The sequence below is a fragment of the Panthera pardus genome, unplaced genomic scaffold, assembly GCF_024362965.1.
Source record: "Panthera pardus isolate Hobbes unplaced genomic scaffold, ASM2436296v1 HiC_scaffold_8, whole genome shotgun sequence".
Taxonomy (NCBI): domain Eukaryota; kingdom Metazoa; phylum Chordata; class Mammalia; order Carnivora; family Felidae; genus Panthera; species Panthera pardus.
This window is the reverse complement of record NW_026527013.1, coordinates 146,664,774-146,688,085: the sequence shown is the minus strand read 5'-3', so window position 1 is coordinate 146,688,085 and position 23,312 is coordinate 146,664,774. Positions and strand designations below refer to the sequence as shown.

Here is a 23,312-nt window from a genome sequence, read left to right as displayed (position 1 = left end):
CTCCTCATTTTCAGATGAATAATCAGGCCCAGAGGAATTATGCATATAATTCTGCCAAAGTTGCAGAGGGATGAGTGGCAGACCCAGAAGAAGAGAGACCAAGTTTTCTGATTCTCAATTGACTATTCTTTCAATTATACCAATCTGTCACTATGGTTAGAACAGAATGGAATAAACAGTGACAGATGTGGGAAAATACAGTCAACAGATGTTAAGGAACAAAACAAGTAAACACATAACTACTAGAAGAACAGGGATTAGGTTGTAAGAGCTCTGTATCACCAAAGCTCGACTTAGCATCTGGCAAATGGTAAAGACTCGATCTGTGTGTGTTACCTTGAATAATACAGATATGAGAAAGTAATCCTATTACAATAAACTGAGTTTCTATAGCAAACTATAAAGCTCTGGTGGTGTAACAGACTATCTTCTAAACATAATTTTCAATTAGTGTTAAATACAGAGCTTACATATGGGGAGTCTGCTAAACCCCCTGTGCTTGCCAAAAGTTATTCAGAAATAAACCCAAATTTTAGATGTGCTGAATTTTGATGTAATTATGTATGTGTTAGACACAATACTAATAAATCTCTTCTTTCTAAGCAGCTGCCAATCCGCTGATTTAAGTTGTAATCTCCTTCTGAGGGGAGCATAAAATTGTTATACTTTAGTAACAGTTGAGGTTTCTTTAGATCTTGAGATGTTAAATCTAAGACAATTCATTTAAACAATTGTAAAGAGCAACATTTAAGATTTTATAGTATCTGATACAAAAAATTATAATAAGCAGCAGTAATTTTACAATTACATATGCCGTCTCTAATTGGTGATCTTAATAGTTCAAATTTCTTCTATGATTTCAAACAATCCAATTTGAAACTCACATCATAAATGCAGTTTTAATCAAATAACCCACATTACTGAATCATAGATAAACATAGTAATTATATGTTAAGTCCATCTCAAATTACAGTAATTAACTGTAGTAGAAAAGCTTTAGAAGAACAGTTAATAAACAGACTGTTTAAATAAGCTACAGAGCATCCATGTAATGGAACAAAACTGGTGCTTTCCAAGAATATTTAATAATGTGGAAATTTAAATAGTATCCTGCCTTGTCCTTAGAAGGACTTTTCATGGCTTAAAAATAATAATCTAGTAAGGTAAAATTAAATGGACTTTTAAAAATCAGGTGAAAGTAATCCTATGGGAGGACAATACAATATAACATAGTTCTGACATGAGGTTTTCTGATTGGTCTAACTTAATCCAGTGAAAGATTTTTTAGGAGATCTGGAGTACTGAAAAGACTGAACGCTCTTTAGGCAATCTTGATTAAAGTCTATGTACTTCAGATAAGCTTTTCACAGGTTTGGAAAAGCAGTCAAGATTATACTGTCAGATGAGTATCTAGAATTGTGTTTACAAGGAATATTAAAACCACATGCTTTAACCCTTCACCTGGGCTTGAGGAGTTAGAGAATTTCAGGAGACAATGATTTGTAAGCTAAGACCTGAGACACGAGCACAACATAGCTACACTTTGGAAGTCAGAGGGAAGAGTGATTCAGGTAAGGAGAAGAGCATGGGCAGAAACCCAAAGGCAAGAAAAAGTACTGTATCTATAAAGAATTAATATTCAGTAGTCATAAAACAAAGAATTGGTGGAAAGGTGAAGGTGGATCCTAAAAATACGGCTGCAGAACTAACTAAGGTGGGGCATATCATAAAGGAATCTGAGAGCAGGCTGAGTTTAGACCTAATCCTGAGGGCAAGGGAAAAAATTTTAATCAAGGAAGAAGACCTATCAAGTTGACATTTTAAAAAGATTTTTTTTTTATCTCGCTAACACTAATCAAAGGTAAGGTTGTTAATCTACTTCTTTGTTCTCCCCATACACAACTGTAAGCTCTAGGAAGACAGAGCCCTTATTCCCAATTGTGATCTCTAGCACTTAGCTTGTACCTAGCACCTAGTAGGTGCTAGATACAAAAAGTATCTGTTGAATAAATGTTAAAACATATGATTCTGCACTTCACTGGTAACACAAAACTGCTATATTCTGCCTGCAGTATGGAGAAAGACTTGGGGGGAGAGGTGGGGTACACAAGAAGAGGAAGACCACTTATTATAGTCAAGTGTAATCAAGTAAATATTTATCAACTATATTCTCAACACAAAATGACTATAGTAAATACAAGAACTTGATAAGCCTTTGAGAGGTTTTAATGAAATAATCAATGTAACAGTCTCTGTTCAGAGTATATATGTTTTCAGGGCCCCTGGCTGGCTCAGTCGATGGAGCAAGCAGCTCTTGATCTCAGGGTTGTGACTTTGAGATTACTTAAAAATAAAATCTTTTAAAAACAAATAGACAAACCAAAAAAGAAGAAGAAGAAGAAGAGGAGGAAGATCAGGAAGACAGGCCAAACAGGTGATGACAGCCCACACTAGTGAGGTTGCAATGGGACAGAGAAAAGATGGAGGTAAAACTAGCATGAGTTAATTACTGAATAGATCAGTGAACCTACAGGTAGCACTGGCAGACTCTCGTGAAAATTGAGGTACCCAACAGTAACACCAGCTGAAACTAGAGGGTCAATCTGGCCACGAGCAGGGATACTACATAATTTTGGTTACTTATAGACACACAAGCTAAGGCTGAGAAATTAGGTAACTTGTCCAAGGTGACATGACTACAAACTGAAATGGGCTGTGGAGAGGTAACACAGTGGTTCTCAATTCTGGCCACAGGAGTATCAGAAACCCAGGAGGGGAGGGGAGTGAGGGGAGACAGACAGAGATACATGGGTGGGGGGTAGAGAGGAAGGGACAAATGGGAAGGAAGAGAAAAAAAAGAAGGAAAGGAGGAGAGGGAGAGAGACGAGGAAGGGGAGAGAAGGAAGGAGGGAGGAAGATGGAGAAAAAGTAAGAAAAACAAAAATGAGAAGAATGGGATTTCAGTTTCATTTGAACACACCCAACAGAGCTGCTGAGGTTCCACAATTCTAAGTAAAACCACAACACTGTTAGGCAGGAAAACTTCCTAAGTATGTAGTCTAGCCAGATGCTCAACTCTGCCAGAAAAATCCTCTCTTAAAGCACCATACAACCTTTGGACGCTGCAACTTGTAGACATTGTCAAAATTAAGCACTTGGAAAATGTGTATCTGGACAAAAGAGTGATATTTGGACAAAAGAGTGATATTTTCAAAACTTCAATTAATCAGATCATGACCCTGGCATTAAACTTTTCAATAAATTCCTATTCTATTTAGAAAAAAAGAATTCCACATTTCTTGCATTTGTACAAGGCACTGAATAATCAGTCTTAACCAGTTTGCTAACCTCATTTCATACCAACTCTCCCCACCCTCAACTAGCACCAGCCCCATCTCTTTCTGGAATACGTTAAGTTCTTTCCTGCTTTGGGACCTTTGTACTCGCTCTTCTCTCACTTCTTAATGTGGTTCTTCCTAACTCTACTTCTCATCTTAAATCTTAAAGATGACGTCTGCAGAGATGGTTTCCAACCTGCTTTATCTACATGGGACATGCCTATTCTCATGGAAGGTTTCTTCACAGCACTGAATGGCAACTGCAAGTCTCTCCAGTAGCATGTGAGTCCTCTAAGAGGAGGGATCTTAACCCCCAGGCCCACAGCTATTCCTCAAAGTTCTTAAACATAAACAGCATACGGAAGGCACCAAAATATGTTAGGAGGGAAGACAAGAGAGGGTCAAACTTAGATGTCAGCAGATGACCAACAAATATCATTAAATTAATGAATAAACTTGCTTGCATGAAATAATTCACCATAAATCAATTAAAAATTAAAGAACACGTAGCAAAACTGGTGATTCTGATTTCACAGAAGTTGACTATAGCAATAATTAGGGAATGAATCCACACTTGTCTTTTTTCCTAATATTTCTAGTCCACGGTAGTAAAACCATATGATGAAAAAATATCAGCACAATTTAATGTTAATTTAAAAATTGAATATAAAATTCTGCAAAGTTTCATAAAATAAATACCTTTTTTTGAGAAACTGTTTAAAACAATTTTAATATTTATGTATTGTTGAGAGAGAGAGAGCATGCACGCACGTGAGCGAGCGAGCAGAGGACGGGCAGAGAGAGAGGGAGACACAGAATCTGAAGCAGCTCCAGGCTCTGAGCTGTCAGCACAGAGCCCGACGCGGTGCTCAAAGTCACCAGCCATGAGATCATGACTTGAGCTGAAGTCAGACATTCAACTGCCTGAGCCACCCAGGCACCCCTGGGAAACTGTATTATTATTATTTTATTGTTAAGGAATCCACTTCTATGACTATCATGAGGCCCAGGCTGGGTTAAGAGTAATGAGTCCTGGAGGTAACTACACCAGACTCTGAACTTTCTGGTTATAAGCACTGTATTCTCTCTCTACCTCAGCTGAAAACCCAGACTCAGGAGGCCTCAATCCCTGCTTCTCTATTCCCAGAAGATGCCAAAGCCAACTCTAAGAGGCTTTTTCAGAGAAGAAGACGTCTTTGCCTTCCCAGAAGACAAACCCTTTACTTTGCTTTATGAGTCACAATAAATATTCAAAAACTAGACAGAAATATACCAAAATGATAACAGATTATGTCTGGATAGTTTGATACATTTTCTTTTTTTTTTTGCATCTTTCTAATATTTTCCAAATTCTCTACATATTATTACTTTTATAATGAAAACAAAATTGAACAAAAAAAATAATTATCACATGTTGCTGGCTCTAAAGCTAGCCATAACCGTAAGCAAAGCATTATCCTGATCAATTCTGCAAGTTACTATATAATAACAACTAATCTTGAAAAATCTCCAAATGATTGTCATTAGAGCTTACTTAGAGTGAATTTTTGTACTAGGTCTTTGCTACTATCACACTTTGCTACTATCTTGGAAGTAGCTTAAGTATGGTGGAAAAAAAACACCTCTGTACTCATTTCCCCCAGAAAATAAAGCTCTAGCCTCTGTCTAGTAAGAAATATGGGAAAAGAGTCCTAAGGGTCCCTTCATGTCCACTTTTTAAGTATGGTGCTCTTTTGTCAAAAAAATTTTTTTAAGTTTTTCCTCATTAATATCAACTATTTTAATAAAAAGGTCTATTTTCCTAAATAATAGCTATGGGGTGCCTGGGTGGTTCAGTTGGTTAAGTGTCTGACTTTGGCTGAGGTCATGATCTTGCAGTTTGTGAGTTTGAGCTCCACGCTGGGCTCTGTGCAGACCGCTCAGAGCCTGGAGTCTGCTTCGAGCCTGTGTGTGTGTGTCTCTCTCTCAAAAATAAACATTAAAAATTTTTTTTTAAAAAGCTAAAAGAAAAAAAAAGCAAGCTGATCTAATTTCTCAAATTAGACATTTCAAACCATTGGGTCTTAAACAAATATTATTCTTCTGTGTGTAATAGTCACAGGGTAACTATGTAAATTATTATCCAAAATAAGACACTTGAGAGTGAATGGGGCACTATTAATAACCATGCAGGGCAACATGCATAACACTGGGACTATCTCAAGCAAATCAATCACCCTAGTACTTAGGAGAATAACTTGGATGCTGAGCTTGCAAACTTAAAAGGCATTACCAGTTACATTAGGTCCTCCCTCAGAAAAAGACATACTCTATCATGCTAGTGCCTGTTATATTAGTCACTATAGTAAAAGCAGAAGGTGGAAAGGATTAGCAAAAATAGAGTAAGATAGTTTTTAAGATACTAATTTTTGCAAAGCCCCTCCACCAAACAAGCACACACATAAATAATATCTTTAGAAATTTATAAAAGGAAATAATATAATAACATATATTTTAAACAGCTAAAACTGAATAATTTAGCTGGTAGATTTTTCTTCCTCTTACTCAGAATTACTTCAATTAAAGACACAGGGAAAGGGTGAAGAATGGTTAGAAAGAAAAGCTAATGGTCTACAGTCTTCTTTCTAAAGTAGCTAAGACGCGAGAGAAGAATCACTAAACGCCTTTACCCATTCCAGAGTCTTTCTTGGTGCCATCTGATATTATGTCTACATGATCAGAGTCCACATCATAACTAAAGAAATCATTCAAATAGGTCTTCGATCGCTGGCCACCAAATACATATAAGCAACGATTTTTCTGAAAAATAAGGAAAAAAGGGCAAAGAAGGGAGAAAGTGGTCACTTCCATGAAGAATTCAGAGTGATCCTTTTAAAATTGAAACCTCTATAAAAGCCATTTTATGACAGATCCCATGCAATGGAGTACTGTGCTGGTATAAAGAGGGATGATGAAGTTCTCTCATACTAAGAGGTGGTGATCTCTAGGATACCCTATGAAAGTAAAAACGCAAGGTATAGAATAATGTATACAGTGCTTCCTTTGCATAAGAAAGGGAAAAAAGGAATATGTATATGTTTGTTTCTTTCTTCAAAAAGAAACAAAGGAAAGAAAGTAATAAAAGACCTTTATGAGAAGGGACAAAGCAGGAAGACAGGGATAGAGAAATCTGATCACTCCAAAAGTATGGTTTTGCCTTTAGAACCATGTATACTGTTTTTATTTAATTAGAAAACAAAATTAACTCAAAAGAAAAAAACAATCTCTGAAATTTGAAAAACAATGAAATAAATCTATCTGTACATAAAGATATGACCACACAGGGACATGATCACACAGAGAAATAGTATTTCTAGTGATTTTAATTCATGTTTTTTGACTCTCCATCCCTAGCTATATCCTAAACAGAAAAATGAGAAAGCAACCTGAAACAACATTCAGTAATTTTTGTTAGTTCTGTGATTCTGTAACTATTACAGAAAAACAGAACAAATAATGTAATATTGCCATTAAGAAGGATTTTAACCTTAAAAGATACACAAATACAAAATCAAAAGGATATTAAATTTTAAAACTCTATGATTTTTAATTTGAATTGGCCATGTTAGTAGGAACTAATGACTTAATTTTTCTCTTACTAAAAAGATATATAGATATGCGCATATATACATATAGCTATATGTGTATATAGCTCTATGTGCGTGTATAGTGGGAAGGGGGCACTCTTGGACAAAGAGAAAAATTGGGGCATCAAGAATAATGACAGCACTGGATTAAACACATCAAATATATAAGTCCACAAGTTCATAATAATGCTTAAAAAAATACACTGGTTAACTGTGGAGCCTCAGCTTATCAATATGAAAAGGTGACAAAGAGAAAAAAATCAAGTATTTTTCTGTGTGGTGTACACATTAGGGTAGCCAAATCGTTAATGAGGGTAAGTTTTTAATATCAGAATCAATTAATAAATACAGAATAAATAACATAATTAGAAAAATCTGTTTCACAAACCCTACACAATGATTATCAATGACTGCAAAAACCATTCAGTAAAAAGTTGACAAGAAACTTTATTACTGATCAATCAGGCTGTAACACCTAAACCCACAGAATATTCTTAACATCACCAAAAGTATGACAACTACACATTAAATGCCTCTTGACATTTTGCAATCAGACCATCTTTTAAGTATTCTTGCACCCCTCTTTTTGCCTTCCCTGCCTCCAAAAAAAGAGAATCTAAAATGAATGAAGCCTCTAGATCTAACTACCAGCTTACAGGAAATATAGAGACTAGACAGTCACAACACTACAAGGATAAAATTAGCCAAATCAAGAATACAGGAAATTTGAGAGCACACATGATTCAGTTTAACAAGTAAATAAATGGCATGCAAGGGGGAAAAAATAGGAGCAGGGAGTACTGTTATGGCTTAAAAGAAATCTCAGAGACATAACAACCAAAAACAATACACAGATCTTTTTTAGAGACGGACTTGCCGAAACCTACTATAAAAAGGTATTTTTCAGTATTTCAGAAAACAAAAAAAAATGCAAACTATATATTAATGATAATATGAACTTGCTGGTGCTTTGGTTCAGTATTATAATGGTATCGTAATTATGTTTATAAAAAGTCCTTATCTGTTAGAGATACACTACCATATTTACAGGTGTAATGATACATTGTCTGGGATTTGCCTTAAAATACCCCAGCACAAAATTTAAGAATAAACTTAAAAAATCTACTCCTGAAATCGCTGTTGCACTATATGCTAACCAACTTGGATGTAAATTAAAACATAAATTAATTAAAAAAATAAACTTAAAAATCAGAGAAACATCAAAGAAAGAAGTGAAATATTAAGTGGGGCAGATATATGAAAAATGAATAGTGGAATATTGCTAATTGTTGAGACAGATAAATAAGTACACAGGAATTTATTACACTCTTCTCTATACTTTGATATATGTTCAAAATAGCCCACAGTATGTTTTTAAAGTTATGTTCACAGAAAGAAGCCCAGGTTTTCATTATAACATCTGAAAAGGTAAAACAAGTGTTTCTATATTGGTTTTGCTGATAAATTTAAATTCTAATTCTATACAGTCAATTCTTAATTCCTCACACTTAATGGAGAGTGGCAGAGAGGACAAGAGAACAATTGATCTTCTAGTTACTAAGAGAAATCAGTAAGTAGAAAGGTATTGAGAAAGAGAAATAGCTACAGTATCTGTATAAGCAGTAAAGTTAGTCATACAAGTGCCTTGATTAATAGCTGAGTAATAACTATTAAGGAATTACTAGGTTAGTGGCAAGAGTCTCATAATTACCAAACAGTACACTGGCTAAGGAAGTTTTATTTTTGCCTCTCATTGCTAACACTAATCATTTATTTTTAATAAAAAGTTTTGATCTCTTTCTGAAGATTTAGATTTTACTATTCCTTTTCCTATTGAGATATACATGACAAAATAAGAATACGATATATAGAATATTCTTACTGAGTGGAATAGCATGCAGTGTCCTATCCGAGACTGGATGTCCTCAGGCCCAGCATTACAGGAGTCCTCTCGAAGAAGTTTCCAAGTTTGACATTGACAGTTGAAAGCAAACAACCCACTGAACTGTGGTTCACTGGCTCTGCTGTCGTCTACGCTGCCATTACATGTCAAAATTCTACCACCAAAGGTGTAGATCATATGTTTTTCTGAATCCATACACATCTATCAGAACAAGACAAGATTGAAGAGTTATAGATTGTTCCTGTCATATGTGCTAAAATGAAACCAACGTGTGCAGTTTTAGATTCTCAAAAAACTAAACTTGGCCTTAATAACCCTAAATAGCACCCTTGATTACCGTGTGCACTTACTGTAATAATGCTCACCATCTGCAGAGATTCAGGATGGATTCCTTAATACTTGGTCAGGTTTCCATTTTTCCCAGTGAGAGTAAAATATATAGGGTTAAAGAGCTTTATGCTTTCTTTAAACTGTGTAATTTTTACCAAACCAATCAATAATACATGAAGTGCTAAGTTATACCTAAGATTGAATACTGATCATACTCTATGGGTAAAGTGATCACACCCTCCTGTTCATCCTCCTTATAAAAAAACTCCCTTCTTTCTATTCTAGGCAAGCATCCATCCTATTAATTTTGCTACCATTTAATCAGACAGCAGATATGTCAATAAGAGTGACACAGCTGAATTCATCTTTCTGTATTTATTTTGCAAAACTCTTCAGATTATGTTGCTACAAAATAGCAAAAACAAAGACATTTGCAGTCAATCCAGACTGACTTCTGTGGTGATAACTTTACCTCCTTTAACACACTACATATTTAATTTTCTTTGATGTATGTTTTGCAATTTATGTTCAAAAGCCAACCTTGATTCTTTCATTCTTTCCACTCAAGGAGATCATGGCTTTTCATAAAAGTATCTCTGAGAAAAAAGCCATATGCCGCAAGACAATAAGAACCAAATTCTATTTCAAAGTGGATAGACAAACTGGACAAATTCTATGTAAGTCCAAGTTGGGAATCAGATGTTGAACCCAAGTGGCACTGATATTTAAAGAATAAATTGCATATACAAAAACATCTATTTTTTTGGCCAAAGCACAAATACCAGCCATTGTATGCTCAATTTTCTCTTCCCATCAAATTGTGATATTCATCTATTTTTGTACTGTTTTCAGGAAAAACCTATTTTAAATATAAATTTTATTTTTTAAATTCATATTAAAAAGAAAAGATTCTAGCATCTCCTAATTTTCCCCTAACCACTAAAAAAGATCCAGTCACTTGCCAGGTTTCTGACAACCTTCCATAAATTAAGGTGAAAATCTACTATTCCTCAAGGGTGAAATCTTGGTGAATATAGTTGAAAGTATTCCCACTCTTGAGACGTTACCCTGTCTCAAGTACTTAATGCTCAGATGTCTCCAAGCACCTCAGAATCAGGTTGAAAATCTTGAGTGACTCATTATATGACCCTATTTAAATTTTCATAAATTTACAAATTCACACTATTTTTGGCCAATCTCTGTTATCCAGTCCTTATGTTTCTGCTTCATATAGCTACAAAAGGGGTTTCTATTTCCTTCTGGGGATATTGAAGTTTAATTTTAATGTGGTTATTCTCATTTGTTATTAGTGGTGAAGCATAAACATATCTTTATCTCGGTAGCTCTCTCCAGAATACCAGACCAAACCAACTCAAAAAAAAGAGTAAGATACTGTAGTAGCTTCACCAATTCTTTCCCATATCTTAGAACGAACAGGACACAAAACAGAAATAATTTTATTCCTTCAGTTCGGTTCTTCCCTGGATAAGATAAGCAGTTTCAATGAGAGTCAATTATCGAACAAAAAGTGTTAATCACCCTAGGAAACTTTATGCTGTTCAGCAGTTTATAATTTCATTTTCACTCTTAATCTCTGAAAAAATTTTCTGAACAGCTAATGATTACTAAAGTTTGTATGGTAATATTAACATCTTTTCTCTGAAGATTTCCAGAGATCACCTAAGTCAAAAATTGGAACACCACTCACTCATCTACTCTATCAAGTTAGAAATTTAATTTCTAAAATCAAATAGTGGATAGTCACTTATTCCACGCCCCAATGTTTTAAAATCCAAGAGTCTTTATTTTACTCTATCAAATGAATACAACATTGGCTAGGATTACCCTGGGTTCAAAATAATTCTCTCCTCACAAAATTTCAAGCTTTCAAAGCAGTGTTGCCCAAACCACCAACCTCTAAAAATGCCTCATACTAATCTGATCCTTGCTTACTTACAAAGGTAACCAGTTTCCTCTCTGCAGCCTTTAGGATTTTCTCTTAATTCCTGGTTCTAAAATTTCATTAAGGAAGTATCCAGGTAGGGATAGTTTTACTTCATTCATCCTAATCTGTCCCTGGTGTTTTAATTCTAAAACCTGTCTTTCTTCAGCTCTGAGTTTTTTTCCTTTTTAACCTTGAGGTTTGCTGTTTTTGGTTTGCCTCCATTCTTTTTCTAGAACTCCTATTAGGTGGATATTAGAACTTCAGGATCTTTTCTCTTTTCCTTAACATTTCTCTCATAATTTCAGCTAATTTAGTAACCACTTAAAGGTGAGAGCTTTTTAATCACTTCACTGAGATTGCTGTTCTGCTGTCAAATCTTTAACTTATATTTTTTCTAGATACTTCTTTATCATGGATGAAACAGCCTCCCGAGTTACTCTAAAAACATCACTTAAATTTATCTTAAAGGCTTCTTCAGTTTACAGTTCTAGCTGTTTTTGTTAATTCTTACTTTGCTGAATTCAGTACCCCTGTCTCATGGTATTAATTATTTGGAATTTTTTAGCTGCTGTTATAGGCCTTTTTGTATCTGTGAATCCCTATTCATCCGCCTCTTCATATCCAGCAGCCTTCCCCAAGGGAGCCGGTGGGGAGAAATGAGACATGATGCCGTCAAGGGCGCCAGAGCAGCTCTCCATTGCCTCCTGGGAGTACTGTTCCATCATTCCAGCTCCAGTGTCTATGCTCAACACCTGATCTGTAGACAATTATCAAAGGTAAGTGCTGCTCAGTCAAATTGGAAAATGCCCTGCTGTTCAGTCACCAATTGTTCATCTAATACTTGCCCTAGCTATATACACTTTGAGACTCAAGGAATTCTCCCCATTTTTTTTTAAGTTCCCCAAGGACACTCTTTCTTGTTTATTAACATTACTACCAGTGTATTCTTTTGCATTTCATAGATTGTGGGGCAGAAGGGCAGTAAAAGTATACATTCAGCCTGACAATGATCTAGTGGCCCGGGGAGAATGTTAATGAGCTGAGATCTCCAATGCTTTGATTAAAGTTTCTCCAGCCACTTCTTGGCTAGATTGTATTCTATTTTCTAGTAATTTCCCCCCAAAATGTTTATACTTGAAGGACAATTTGGCTTGATATAAAACCCTTGACTCACACTGTCTTTTCTTGAATACCTTCTAGATGTTGCTCTATTGCCTCTCTTGGCATTGAACATAGCTGTAGAAAAATCTGACACCAGTCTCATTTGATTTCTCTTCTAGGTGACTTGATAAGTTTGCCTAGCTGCATCAAAATGCTCTATCTTTGAAATTCAATATACCTTAGAGTTGAATGTCTAGGTCAATTTCCCCTGAAGATAGCATGCCCTTTCGATATGTAAGTAGTCTTGAATTAATTATTAATAAATATTTATTCTATTCCACGGTCTTGGTTTTCTTCTTTAATGTCTCCAATTATGTGTATGTTGGCTCTCTTTTGACTGCATTCTCCATCTATAATTTTCTGGCTAATCCTTTTTAAGTCTTTTTTCTGTTTTCTTTATCAGCTCTTCTTATTTCTATGCTATATGACACTTACCTATTCTTTACACACCTTGTAGATTATTGTTACTTTCTGGAAGTGCCAATATAATTTTCTTTAATCTCTTTCCTGAATTTTATCAGGCCCACTTTCACTTGCACCTATTATTTGGCCATCTCATCTGCATTCTTGAACTTATGCTTTGTAGTCTCCTTGACAGTTGCAAGCTTCATTAAGCCATTTAATTCATTTTAGAATACTGGGATATAATTTTTCACCTGCTGTTACATGAAGGAAAGTTTTGCTGGTTCTTTTTCTTCTTACTGTTTTTCTTCAGAGTACCTCTCTAAAGATTTGGTGTTTATTGCTTTTTCATTTTTCATATTTAAATGAGTTGAACTTCCCTGGATGGGATAACAGAAGGTTCCTATAACAGAAGGGTGATGCTCTTGCTCCAGGATTCTCTCCTCTGCTGCTACTGAATTAAATGACTTCTTTAAAACCTGGTGCTACTGTGAAGTCACGTTATCTCTAACTACAAACCTTATCTGGTTTGGGGGGGGGGGGGGGTTCTGTTTCATGCCTTGAGCTCTCCCCTATTACACTGTTGTGGGCTTCAACACTGGTTCTGGGTATTTCAGTTGTTTCTGGCTAAACTTACAAGGAATTGGGAGTCGTGGGTTTTCTCTGGCTCCTGGTTTTACTGAAATGTGACTTGTGGGGGTGTTTTTCCTTAATCTTTTTGTTTGGTTCTCATTGTTACTGAAAATCATACAAAGAAACAACTTGGAAAATTTCAGAACTAAGCTACCACTGTGATCTTAAGAAATCCAAAAGCTTTAAATTTTAGGGTTTTTTTTATGTTAAAATTCAAAATGGCAAAGTAACTTCTAAACATGTCTTCATGCCTCTAGCTTTCTCACGTTCTTCTCAAATTTGAATGTGAAGTGTCAAGTCTTAATGTGTCATAAATGACCCTAGGTAATTTTTGGAGTAAGTTCCAACGTATAGTTTTATTTGTATAAAATCGAATACAAAATGAAGACTTATAAAGATTGTGTTAATTCGTGAAATTCTGGTTTCTTCACCCCTAGTGTTCTTCTATTACATCTAATCAGATGAAAATCAAGCATCATGTAACAGAACCTAGCTTCCAAAGAACATTCAATTTTATTAAAGTCAAGACAAACCAAGGTCACACACAAGGACAATAAATGTGCTCCACTCACACTACCCCTGAGCTATTCTTTTTTCAATCTATAAAAAGAAAGACATAAGCATCTTTTGTAAAAGAAATTTGTAACCAGTTGGAAAAAAATAAATGGTTTCCCTAACAGTGTTATCTGCTGATGCTCTGTTTTTAAAAGATCGGAACCAGCCTAACATTTTTTGGAGTATTTATTTTCCACATGAACAACACTGAAGGTGTCAGCAGGGAAGTGCAGAGCTTTGCAGAGTTCAGTTATGTAGAGCCAGCAGAAGTTCTAAATTCAATCTGGGGAATACTCTGAAGACTAACATTTTTGATTTTCTACCCACTACGCTCTTGATAGGCATAAAACCCACTCCTCTTTTCCTTACCATTCTCCTATAAAAACTACTTGTTATTATAAGTATGTCAGTAGAATAGTTTAAGGGCAAAGAATTAACAAAAACCTCCAAAGAAAATAAAGACTGGGGTTTTAATTCCTAGATAAGATATTAGGCCTCAGCTAAATTCTGTGATAATCTTAGCACCACCTATGATTTCTCAAGTACTAGATAATACTATGTTCATCAATGCAGTACTACAGAGTTTTAAAAAGTCTTTTCTCCCTCATACTACAAAAAACCCTTTGGATATGGGGTGAGCCAAGTAAAACTGCCTACAGAATTGTTACTGGTTATTGTTTTGGGTACTGACCTAAACTGATATACACTAAATATCTAAAAACAGATAACAGTGAAAATGACATTGATGGGGATAATGATGAGCATATTAAATTTTTAATATTAAAAAGGTTTACAGATCACTGTGTGTAGCCTTCTAGTTTATAGCACCATTATGTGATTTATACTGTTGCTCAGTTTAAATTTTGTTGTTGTTGTTCTTTTTTAACATTTATTTATTTTTGAGAGGCAGAGGAGGCAGAGCATGAGTGGGAGAGGGAGAGAGAGAGAGAGAGAGAGAGGGAGACATAGAATCCAAGGCAGGCTCCAGGCTCTGAGCTGACAGCACAGAGCCCGATATGGGGGTCGAACTCACCAACTGTGAGATCATGACCTGAGCCGAAGTCGGACGCTTAACTGACTGAGCCACCCAGGCACCTTTTTAAATGTTTATTTTTTTTGAGACAGAGAGAGTGTGAGCAGGGGAGGGACAGAGAGAAAGGGAGACACAGAATCTGAAGCAGGCTCCAGGCTCTGAGCTGTCAACACAGAGCCCGATGTGGGGCTCGAACTCACAGACCATGAGATCATGACCTGAGCCAAAGTTGATGCTTAACCGACTGAGCCACTCAGGCACCCCTTATTGGTGCTCAGTTTAAATTTCATCTAGTATATGTCAAACTCCTATCTGCTTCATGATTATATACAAAAGTAAATATATTTCACTCCAATTGGAAGAAAAGCTCTGGATTTCAAATTCTCAAACTCATTATAAAATAATTTTAAATTTCTTCCAGGAATGCAGAATAAAGTTTTAAAAGTGTAAGTTGTTACTGTTATGAGTTATGACTGTTTATTATAAAATCAAAATTTGTTTTCCTAGTATGTACTGCTCCATCTACTCTCTAAAGTTTTTATAAATTAACACTTGTTCTGATATTAGTATTTTATCTTGCATCAAACAAGAGAAAAAAATTTTATTTACTTTTTATTTTTATTTTTTTAATTTTTTTTTCTTTTTAACGTTTATTTATTTTTGAGACAGAGAGAGACAGAGCACGAACGGGGGAGGGGCAGAGAGAGAGGGAGACACAGAATCGGAAGCAGGTTCCAGGCTCTGAGCCATCAGCCCAGAGCCCGACACGGGGCTCGAACTCACGGACCGCGAGATCGTGACCTGAGCCGAAGTCGGACGCTCAACCGACTGAGCCACCCAGGCGCCCCGAGAAAAAAAATTTTAACTAACTTTATACCTACTGAAATAATAGTTACTTTTATTATCTATTATAGGTATTTATAGGAAATCACTAATACACAACACAGCATAACATGCGAAATAAACTCTAAGAGCAAGAGTTACTGAGCACTAATTAGTTCCACCATATATTTATCTGTGCACCAAACCTGATGATCAAACACCAATTTTGGCCCTCCGTCAGCAGCAGTATCCTCACTGAGTAACATCCATGTGTTTGTGTCAATGTCATAACGATAGAAGTCACTTTTCAGAGATTTGCTGTTCCTCACAGAGGAATCCAAATAACGCCCCAATGTGTAGATTTGCCTTCGCTGAATGTCAATGCACATCTTATGACATGATCTGGCGCTAGGACCATTCTGTGAGAGCAAAACAAGAAAAAAGAAAAATATTCAAAGACCAAATAATAAAAAGTAAAATTAAATGTTCTTTTTTGTTGACTTTTATTGAAAGGTTTGCAATGTAAGTCCAACACACAGTTAGATCTTACCACAGAAATGCTTAAAATCGACCAGGAAAGATGAGATGAACTATTCTGCACGTGGCACTCTCCTTGTAACACTCATACGGCTTCTGTGATATACTCACTGCACTGTAGTCATTTGTGCACAGAACTCTATTCTCTAGGACATGTTAATCTAAAGACACAATTGGTCTTTTAAAATATTTCTCATTACAATTTCTCATCTGAATCTAGCACAAAACAGACACCCCAAGAATACCTAGAATTGCTGAATTTCGTAACTGGAAGGAACCTTAAAAAGATCTCTAGTTTAATAATCTCCTTTGAAAGATGAGGAAACATAACCCAAAGAGAAAAGGTATCCTGAAGACTAGTAAACTAGTGACAGCACCAGAATAAAAATCCAAATCTTTGACTTCTTCATCCATACTTCACATTATATAAAACGGACACTTCCGCTCAGACAAATAACACAATGAGGGAAACAGTATGAATAACACTATATTATCAACAAAAATTATTTAGTTGAGATCATTTGTATCACAGGACTGAATAAAAGGCAAAAAAAAAAAAAAAATTGCAGCATAAACAAAACAGAGTTCATGGAAAAAAAAGAACTTCAATTGGGCAGGATTTGATTAGTTGAAAGGGGAAAAGGAGAGATTTAATATTTGTTAAATATGTCCTAAATTCTATGTTACAATATTTGTTAAATATGTCCTAAATTCTATGTATACTAATTACGACATGTCTATGTATATTTCATTCAATCCACATAACTCTATAAGGAAATATTACCATTTCATAGATTCTAAGTAATCTGTTCAGTGTAACAACTAGGAAAACAGAGAATCTAAGCTTCAGTGTAACTAGAACCAAAAACTGTGTTCTTTCCACTCTTCTAGATTAGTTTTCCACAAGATAAGAGAAACAAAAGCAAAAACAGACTGAATACAATGTGTGTGGTTATGGCTGAGATGAAGAATTCCTACTGCAGAAATAAGAGTTGAAGAGTAATGCAGAAATAGAAGCCTGGTGAATGACTGACAGAGGAGACTGGATATAACCTCACAGGCAGTAAAGGACTATCATGGGTTTCTAGAGCAGGACAGAACATTAAAAAAGCAGTATTATAAAAAGAGCATTCTAGCACTGTTAGATTAAATGAATAAAGATATTAGGCAGGAAGAATAATTTGACATTAGTGTTATGAATCTAGATGTTAAGTTGATTTGAATCTGCACTTTAGTATTCATACTAAATACTATTTTAAAACTTATTTTTAAAGATTTTTGCCAAAGAAAATCTCCAGCAGATAAGGCGGAAATATTATTTTTTGAAAGAATTTTCTCCCTAATTAATCTCAAAAAGAAAGATAGGGTAATGCATAATAAATCTATGCCATATATTCTAGAATGTGAAATTTGAAATTTTATTAGGGGAGGTAACAGAACTTCTTGCTTCAGCTTAATTAGCCTAATTGCGATTAAAATGAGTAAATTATACTCTTAATATGAAGAAAAATGGAAATAAAAAATAGGAACCAAGAGAATAGAAAACAGACAAAAAAATTGAGATAATTAACAAAGTTGGTTTCCTTAAAGATTAGAATTATAAATCACTAGCAAGACTAATTTTTTAAAAACGAAGAGAAAACACAAATTGCCAAATATGAGAAATGAAAGCAGGAACATAACTTACAGGCTCACTAGAAGTTAAAAAGAAAATAAGGGACCATTATGAAAAAACCTAGGTAAAATCTGACAATGTTGATAAAATGGACATATTCCTTGAAAAACTGTAAACTTACCAAAATTGACATGAGATAAAAGAGAAAATCTGAAGTCACTATATCTACTGAAAAATTGATTTCATAATTTAAAAACTTCCCATAGCGACCCCTGGGTGGCTCAGTCCGTTAAGCCACTCTTGGTTTCAGCTCGGGTCATGACCTCACAATTTGTGGGTTTGAGCCCCACATCAGGCTCTGTGTTGGCAGTGTGGAGCATGCTTGGGATTCCCTGTTCTCCCTCTCCCTCTGCCCCTACCCTGCTCTCTCTCAAAATAAATAAATAAACATTGAGGTTTTTTTTTTTTAAATAGAATCTTCCCACAAATAAAATGCCAGTCCTAGATATGTATACAGGTAGATTTTATCAAACACAAGAAATAATATTTCTATTTTTAATATTAATTTTAATATTTAAAATATTCATAATTATTTTATGAGGATAAGAGAACACTAAAACCAATTAACAATAATACTACAAAGGAGAAAGAGGAAAAATAATTTACAGGCAACACCAACCAGTGTAACTCATGAACAGACACAAAACTAATCTTTAACAAAATATTATCAAATAAAATGCAGCAATATATTAAAAGGATATTCCTTAACTAACAGGGGTTTATTTCAGGAATGCAAAGTTAATTTTACATTTGAAAACTGATCAAGGTAATTCACCACATTAACAGAATTAAAGGGAAAAATATGATCTTATCTATATAGAAAAAGCATCTGATGAAATTCAACAGACATTTATGAGGAAACTCATAGAAAACTAGGAATAGAAAGAATGGCTTCAATCTGGTAAGAATGCATGAAATCCTAAATCTAATTCTTCACTTTTTAAATTTTTTTAGAAAGAGTGAGCGCTCAGGTGCATGCAAGAGAGAGAGAGAGAGAGAGAGAGAGAGAGAGAGAGAGAGAGAGAGAGAGAGAGAATCTCAAGCAAGCTCCACACCCAGCACGGAGCCCAAGGCAGGGCTCAATCACATGACTGTGAGATCACCACCTGAGCTGAAATCAAGAGTTGGACACTCAACTGACTGAGCCACCCAGAAGCCCCTAATTTTTCACTTAACAGTGAAATAATGAACGTTGTCCTGCGAGAATCTGAAATAAGATAAGGATGTCTAGTCTCACTTCCTCTATTTAACACCATATGAGAAGTCCAAATCAGTGCAATAAGGCATTAAAAAAAAAAGGTTAGAAACAGAAAAAAAAGAGCAAAAAGGAAGAAAGAAAATTGTCTCTATTCATAGATGACAAACTGTTGAAACATCTTAAGAAATCAACAAAGAGAAATAATAAATGAATTTAGAAGTGTCATGATATAAAGGCAATACTAAAAAAAATAACTCTATATTAGCAGTAAGCAAAAAGATAAAAACAATTTTAAGCTCCATTTACAATAGCATGAAAAAACAAAATACACTGGGATCAATCTAATAAAAATATTCAAGACCTCTAACCTAAAAACTCCAAGAGTGCTGACAAATAATGAAGACTGAAATAAATGGAGATTTAACTATGTTCAAGGATTAGAAGATCTAATATTATTAAGACATCAATTCTCAGCAAACTGATTTAGACATTGCATTCTCAATCATAATCCCAACAGTTTTAGAAATTGACAATATTATTCTAAAATTTATATGAAATGTAAAAGACCTAGAAGAATCAAAATAATTTCTTTTTTTAAAGTTTATTTATTTCTTTTGGAGGGGGGAGGGGCAGAGAGAGAGGGGGAAGAGAGAATCCCAAGCAGGTTCCACACTGTCAGTGTAGAACCCAACACCAGGCTTGATCTCATGAACCAGTGAGATCACGACCTGAGCAGAAATCAAGAGTCAGATGCTTAACTGATTGAGCCACCCAGGAACTCCTCAAAACAATTTTTGTTTATTTATTTATTATTTTTAATTATTATTGTTTTTTAATGTTAATTTATTTTTGAGAGAGAGAGAGACAGTATGAGCAGGAGATGGGAAGAGAGAGAGAAGGAGACGCAGAATCTGAAGCAGGCTCCAGGCTCTGAACTGTCAGCACAGAGCCTGATGTGGGACTCAAACTAATGAACCATGAGATCATGACCTGAGCCGAAGTCGGATGCTTAACCAACTGAGCCACCCAGGTGCCCCACAAAATAATTTTTAAAAAGAAGGATAAAGAGGTCTTGTATTACCTGACCTCAAGAAGTGTCATAATGGTATATGAGCAGACCAAAAGATAACGGAGCAGGCTAGAGTATTCAAAAAGAGACATATACTTATATGATCTATTGATTTTTGACAAACACGCCAAAGCAATTCAATGGGGAAAGAAGATAGGCAGCAACCAGAACTTTCATACATTTCTGGCAGAAATATAAAATGGTATAATCACTTTGGATAAAGCTTTAGTAGTTTCATCAATAGATGCTAAAGGTGAAAGTTTGATGAGTAATAGGGTATTTTCATAATCTCAAGATGTCTCCTCACAAATGACATATTAATTATAGAGGGGGAAAAATCTGGAGGGCACTCTCCTTAAACAAGTGATCAAAGGTACCAGACAAGCTGACACAATGCGCCTCCTGACAGGATATACTAAGGGCTACCCAATGTCATCCACATGGTATTCCTGCTAAAAATGCTCAACCTAAATCCAATCCCAAGGAAAGAAGAGACAAAGCAACGGAGTGACAGTCTACAAAATAATTACTATGTGTTCTTCAAAAATGTCAAGGTCTAGAAAGATAAGGAAAGGTTGAGGAACTATTCCAGACTAAAGGAGACTAAAGAAACATGACACTGAAATGAATGCATGATCATGAACTGAGTCTTGGTCAGGGATGGGGGTTGGGAGTGACAGTGGGACACATATAAAGGACATTACTGAGGTATTACATGATTAGTGTCTATATCTAAAAAGGGTCTGTGGATTAAATTAAAGCAGCAGTTCTCAGTGCATTCTGGGGTTTCCAAGATACTTCAGGGAGTCCACACAGTTTCCTTTTGTTTGTTTGTTTGTTTGTTTAATACCACCACTAAGGGTAAGAATTTTGTCCTTTCATTCTTATTATCTTTTGAGTGTCCATGAAACTTTCCAGAGGCTACACAACTTCTGATATAACCACAGATTGGATACAGAAGCAGATAGGAATCCAGCTGCCTTCTGTTAAGATGAACATTAAAGAGATTTAGAAAACTATAAAACAGGGGCACCTGGGTGGCTTAGTCAGTTAAGCATCTGATGCTTGATTTCGGCCCTCATGGTTTGTGGCTTTGAGCCCTGCGCTGGGCTCCACGCTGCAGTGCAGAGCCTGCTTGGGATTTTCTCTCTCTCCCTATCTTTCTGCCCCTCCTCTGCTCTCTCTCGAAATAAATAAACTTAAAAAGAAACAAACAAACAAACAAACAAACAAACCCATACTTTTTTTTTTTTTTTTTTTTCAACGTTTTTTTTTTTATTTATTTTTGGGACAGAGAGAGACAGAGCATGAACGGGGGAGGGGCAGAGAGAGAGGGAGACACAGAATCGGAAACAGGCTCCAGGCTCCGAGCCATCAGCCCAGAGCCTGACGCGGGGCTCGAACTCACGGACCGCGAGATCGTGACCTGGCTGAAGTCGGACGCTTAACCGACTGCGCCACCCAGGCGCCCCCAAACAAACCCATACTTAAAAAAAAAAAGAAAACCATAAAACAGTGCTACCTGACACACGGTGGTTATTTCAAGGAAATGTACCTTATGTGACTGAGTTACAAGCTGACCTAGTTGCTTTCTCCATGGAACACTATATTTACTTGAAAGAAAATTAACAATCCAAATATGGTTATCCAGACATTATGGTTATGACAGGCATTTTCTGAAAAATGAAGTATGTCATTTTGAAGGAAAACAAACAAAATTTGTATCCAATGATAAAAGCAAATTTTATTAAAATTTTTAAAAATACATATTATTAATTTTAAAAATTATTAAAAATTAATTTTAATGACTTTTATTATTAAAAACATTTTAAATAGGCTTCATGCCCAGCACAGAGCCAACATGGGGCTTGAACTCATGATCCTGAGATGAAGACTTGAGCTGAAATCAAGAGTTGGATACACTTAATCGACTGAGCTACCCAAGGGCCCCATTAAAAGCAAATTTAAGGAAAGAGTGTCCAATGGAAAAAAGACAGTCTCTTTAGCAAATGGTGCTGGGAGAACTGGACAGCAACATGCAGAAGAATGAAACTAGACCACTTTCTTACACCATACACAAAAATAAACTCAAAATGGATGAAAGACCTCAATGTGAGACAGGAAACCATCAAAACCCTGGAGGAGAAAGCAGGCAACAACCTCGATCTCAGCTGCAGCAATTTCTTGCTCAACACATCTCCAAAGGCAAGGGAATTAAAAACAAAAATGAACTATTGGTACCTCCTGAAGATAAAAAGCTTCTGCACTGCAAAGGAAACAATCAACAAAACTAAAAGGCAACCGACGGAATGGGAAAAGATATTCGCAAATGACATATCGGATAAAGGGTTGGTATCCAAAATCTATAAAGAATTTAACAAACTCAACACCCGAAAAACAAATAATCCAGTGAAGAAATGGCCAGAAGACACGAATAGACACTTTTCCAAAGAAGACATCCAGATGGCCAACAGACACATGAAAAGACGCTCAATGTCACTCATCACCAGGGAAATACAAATCAAAACCACACTGAGATACCACCTCACATCAGTCAGAGTGGCTAAAATTAACAACTTAGGAAACAACAGAAGCTGGCAAGGATGTGGAGAAAAGGGAACCCTCCTGCACTGTCAGTGGGAATGCAAGCTGCTGCAGCCACTCTGGAAAACAGTATGGAGGTTTCTCAAAAAATTAAAAATAGAACTACCCTACAACCCAACAATAGCACTACTAGGAATTTATCCAAAGGATACAGGAATGCTGATGCATAGGGGCACGTGTACCCCAATGTTTATAACAGCACTTTCAACAATAGCCAAAGTATGGAAAGAGGCCAAATGCCCATCAACTAATGAATGGATAAAGAAGATGTGGTTTATATATACAATGGAATACTACTTGGCAATGAGAAGGATGAAATCCTGCCATTTGCAGCAACGTGGATGGAGCTGGAAGGTATTATGTTGAGTGAAGTCAGTCAGAGAAAAACAGGTATCATATGTTTTCACTTATATGTGGATCCTGAGAAACTTAAGAGAAGACCATGGAGGAAGGGAAGGGAAGGGGAAAAAAATAGTTACAA

At 35.7% G+C, this 23,312-nt stretch overlaps 1 protein-coding gene across 3 annotated transcripts in view; it reads right to left on the bottom strand.

Moving 5' to 3' along the window:
- The window catches only part of MKLN1 (muskelin 1), a 365,725-nt gene that overhangs the window by 44,879 nt on the left and 297,534 nt on the right, over window positions 1-23,312 (bottom strand). For all 3 annotated transcript variants that reach the window (XM_053897538.1, XM_019452771.2, XM_019452770.2), the window contains 3 exons: window positions 15,955-16,167; window positions 8,847-9,068; window positions 6,008-6,137 (listed from right to left, as the gene is read on the bottom strand). In XM_053897538.1, coding sequence (XP_053753513.1) covers window positions 6,008-6,137; window positions 8,847-9,068; window positions 15,955-16,167 — 565 coding nt within the window. The remainder of the gene's footprint in view (window positions 1-6,007; window positions 6,138-8,846; window positions 9,069-15,954; window positions 16,168-23,312) is intronic.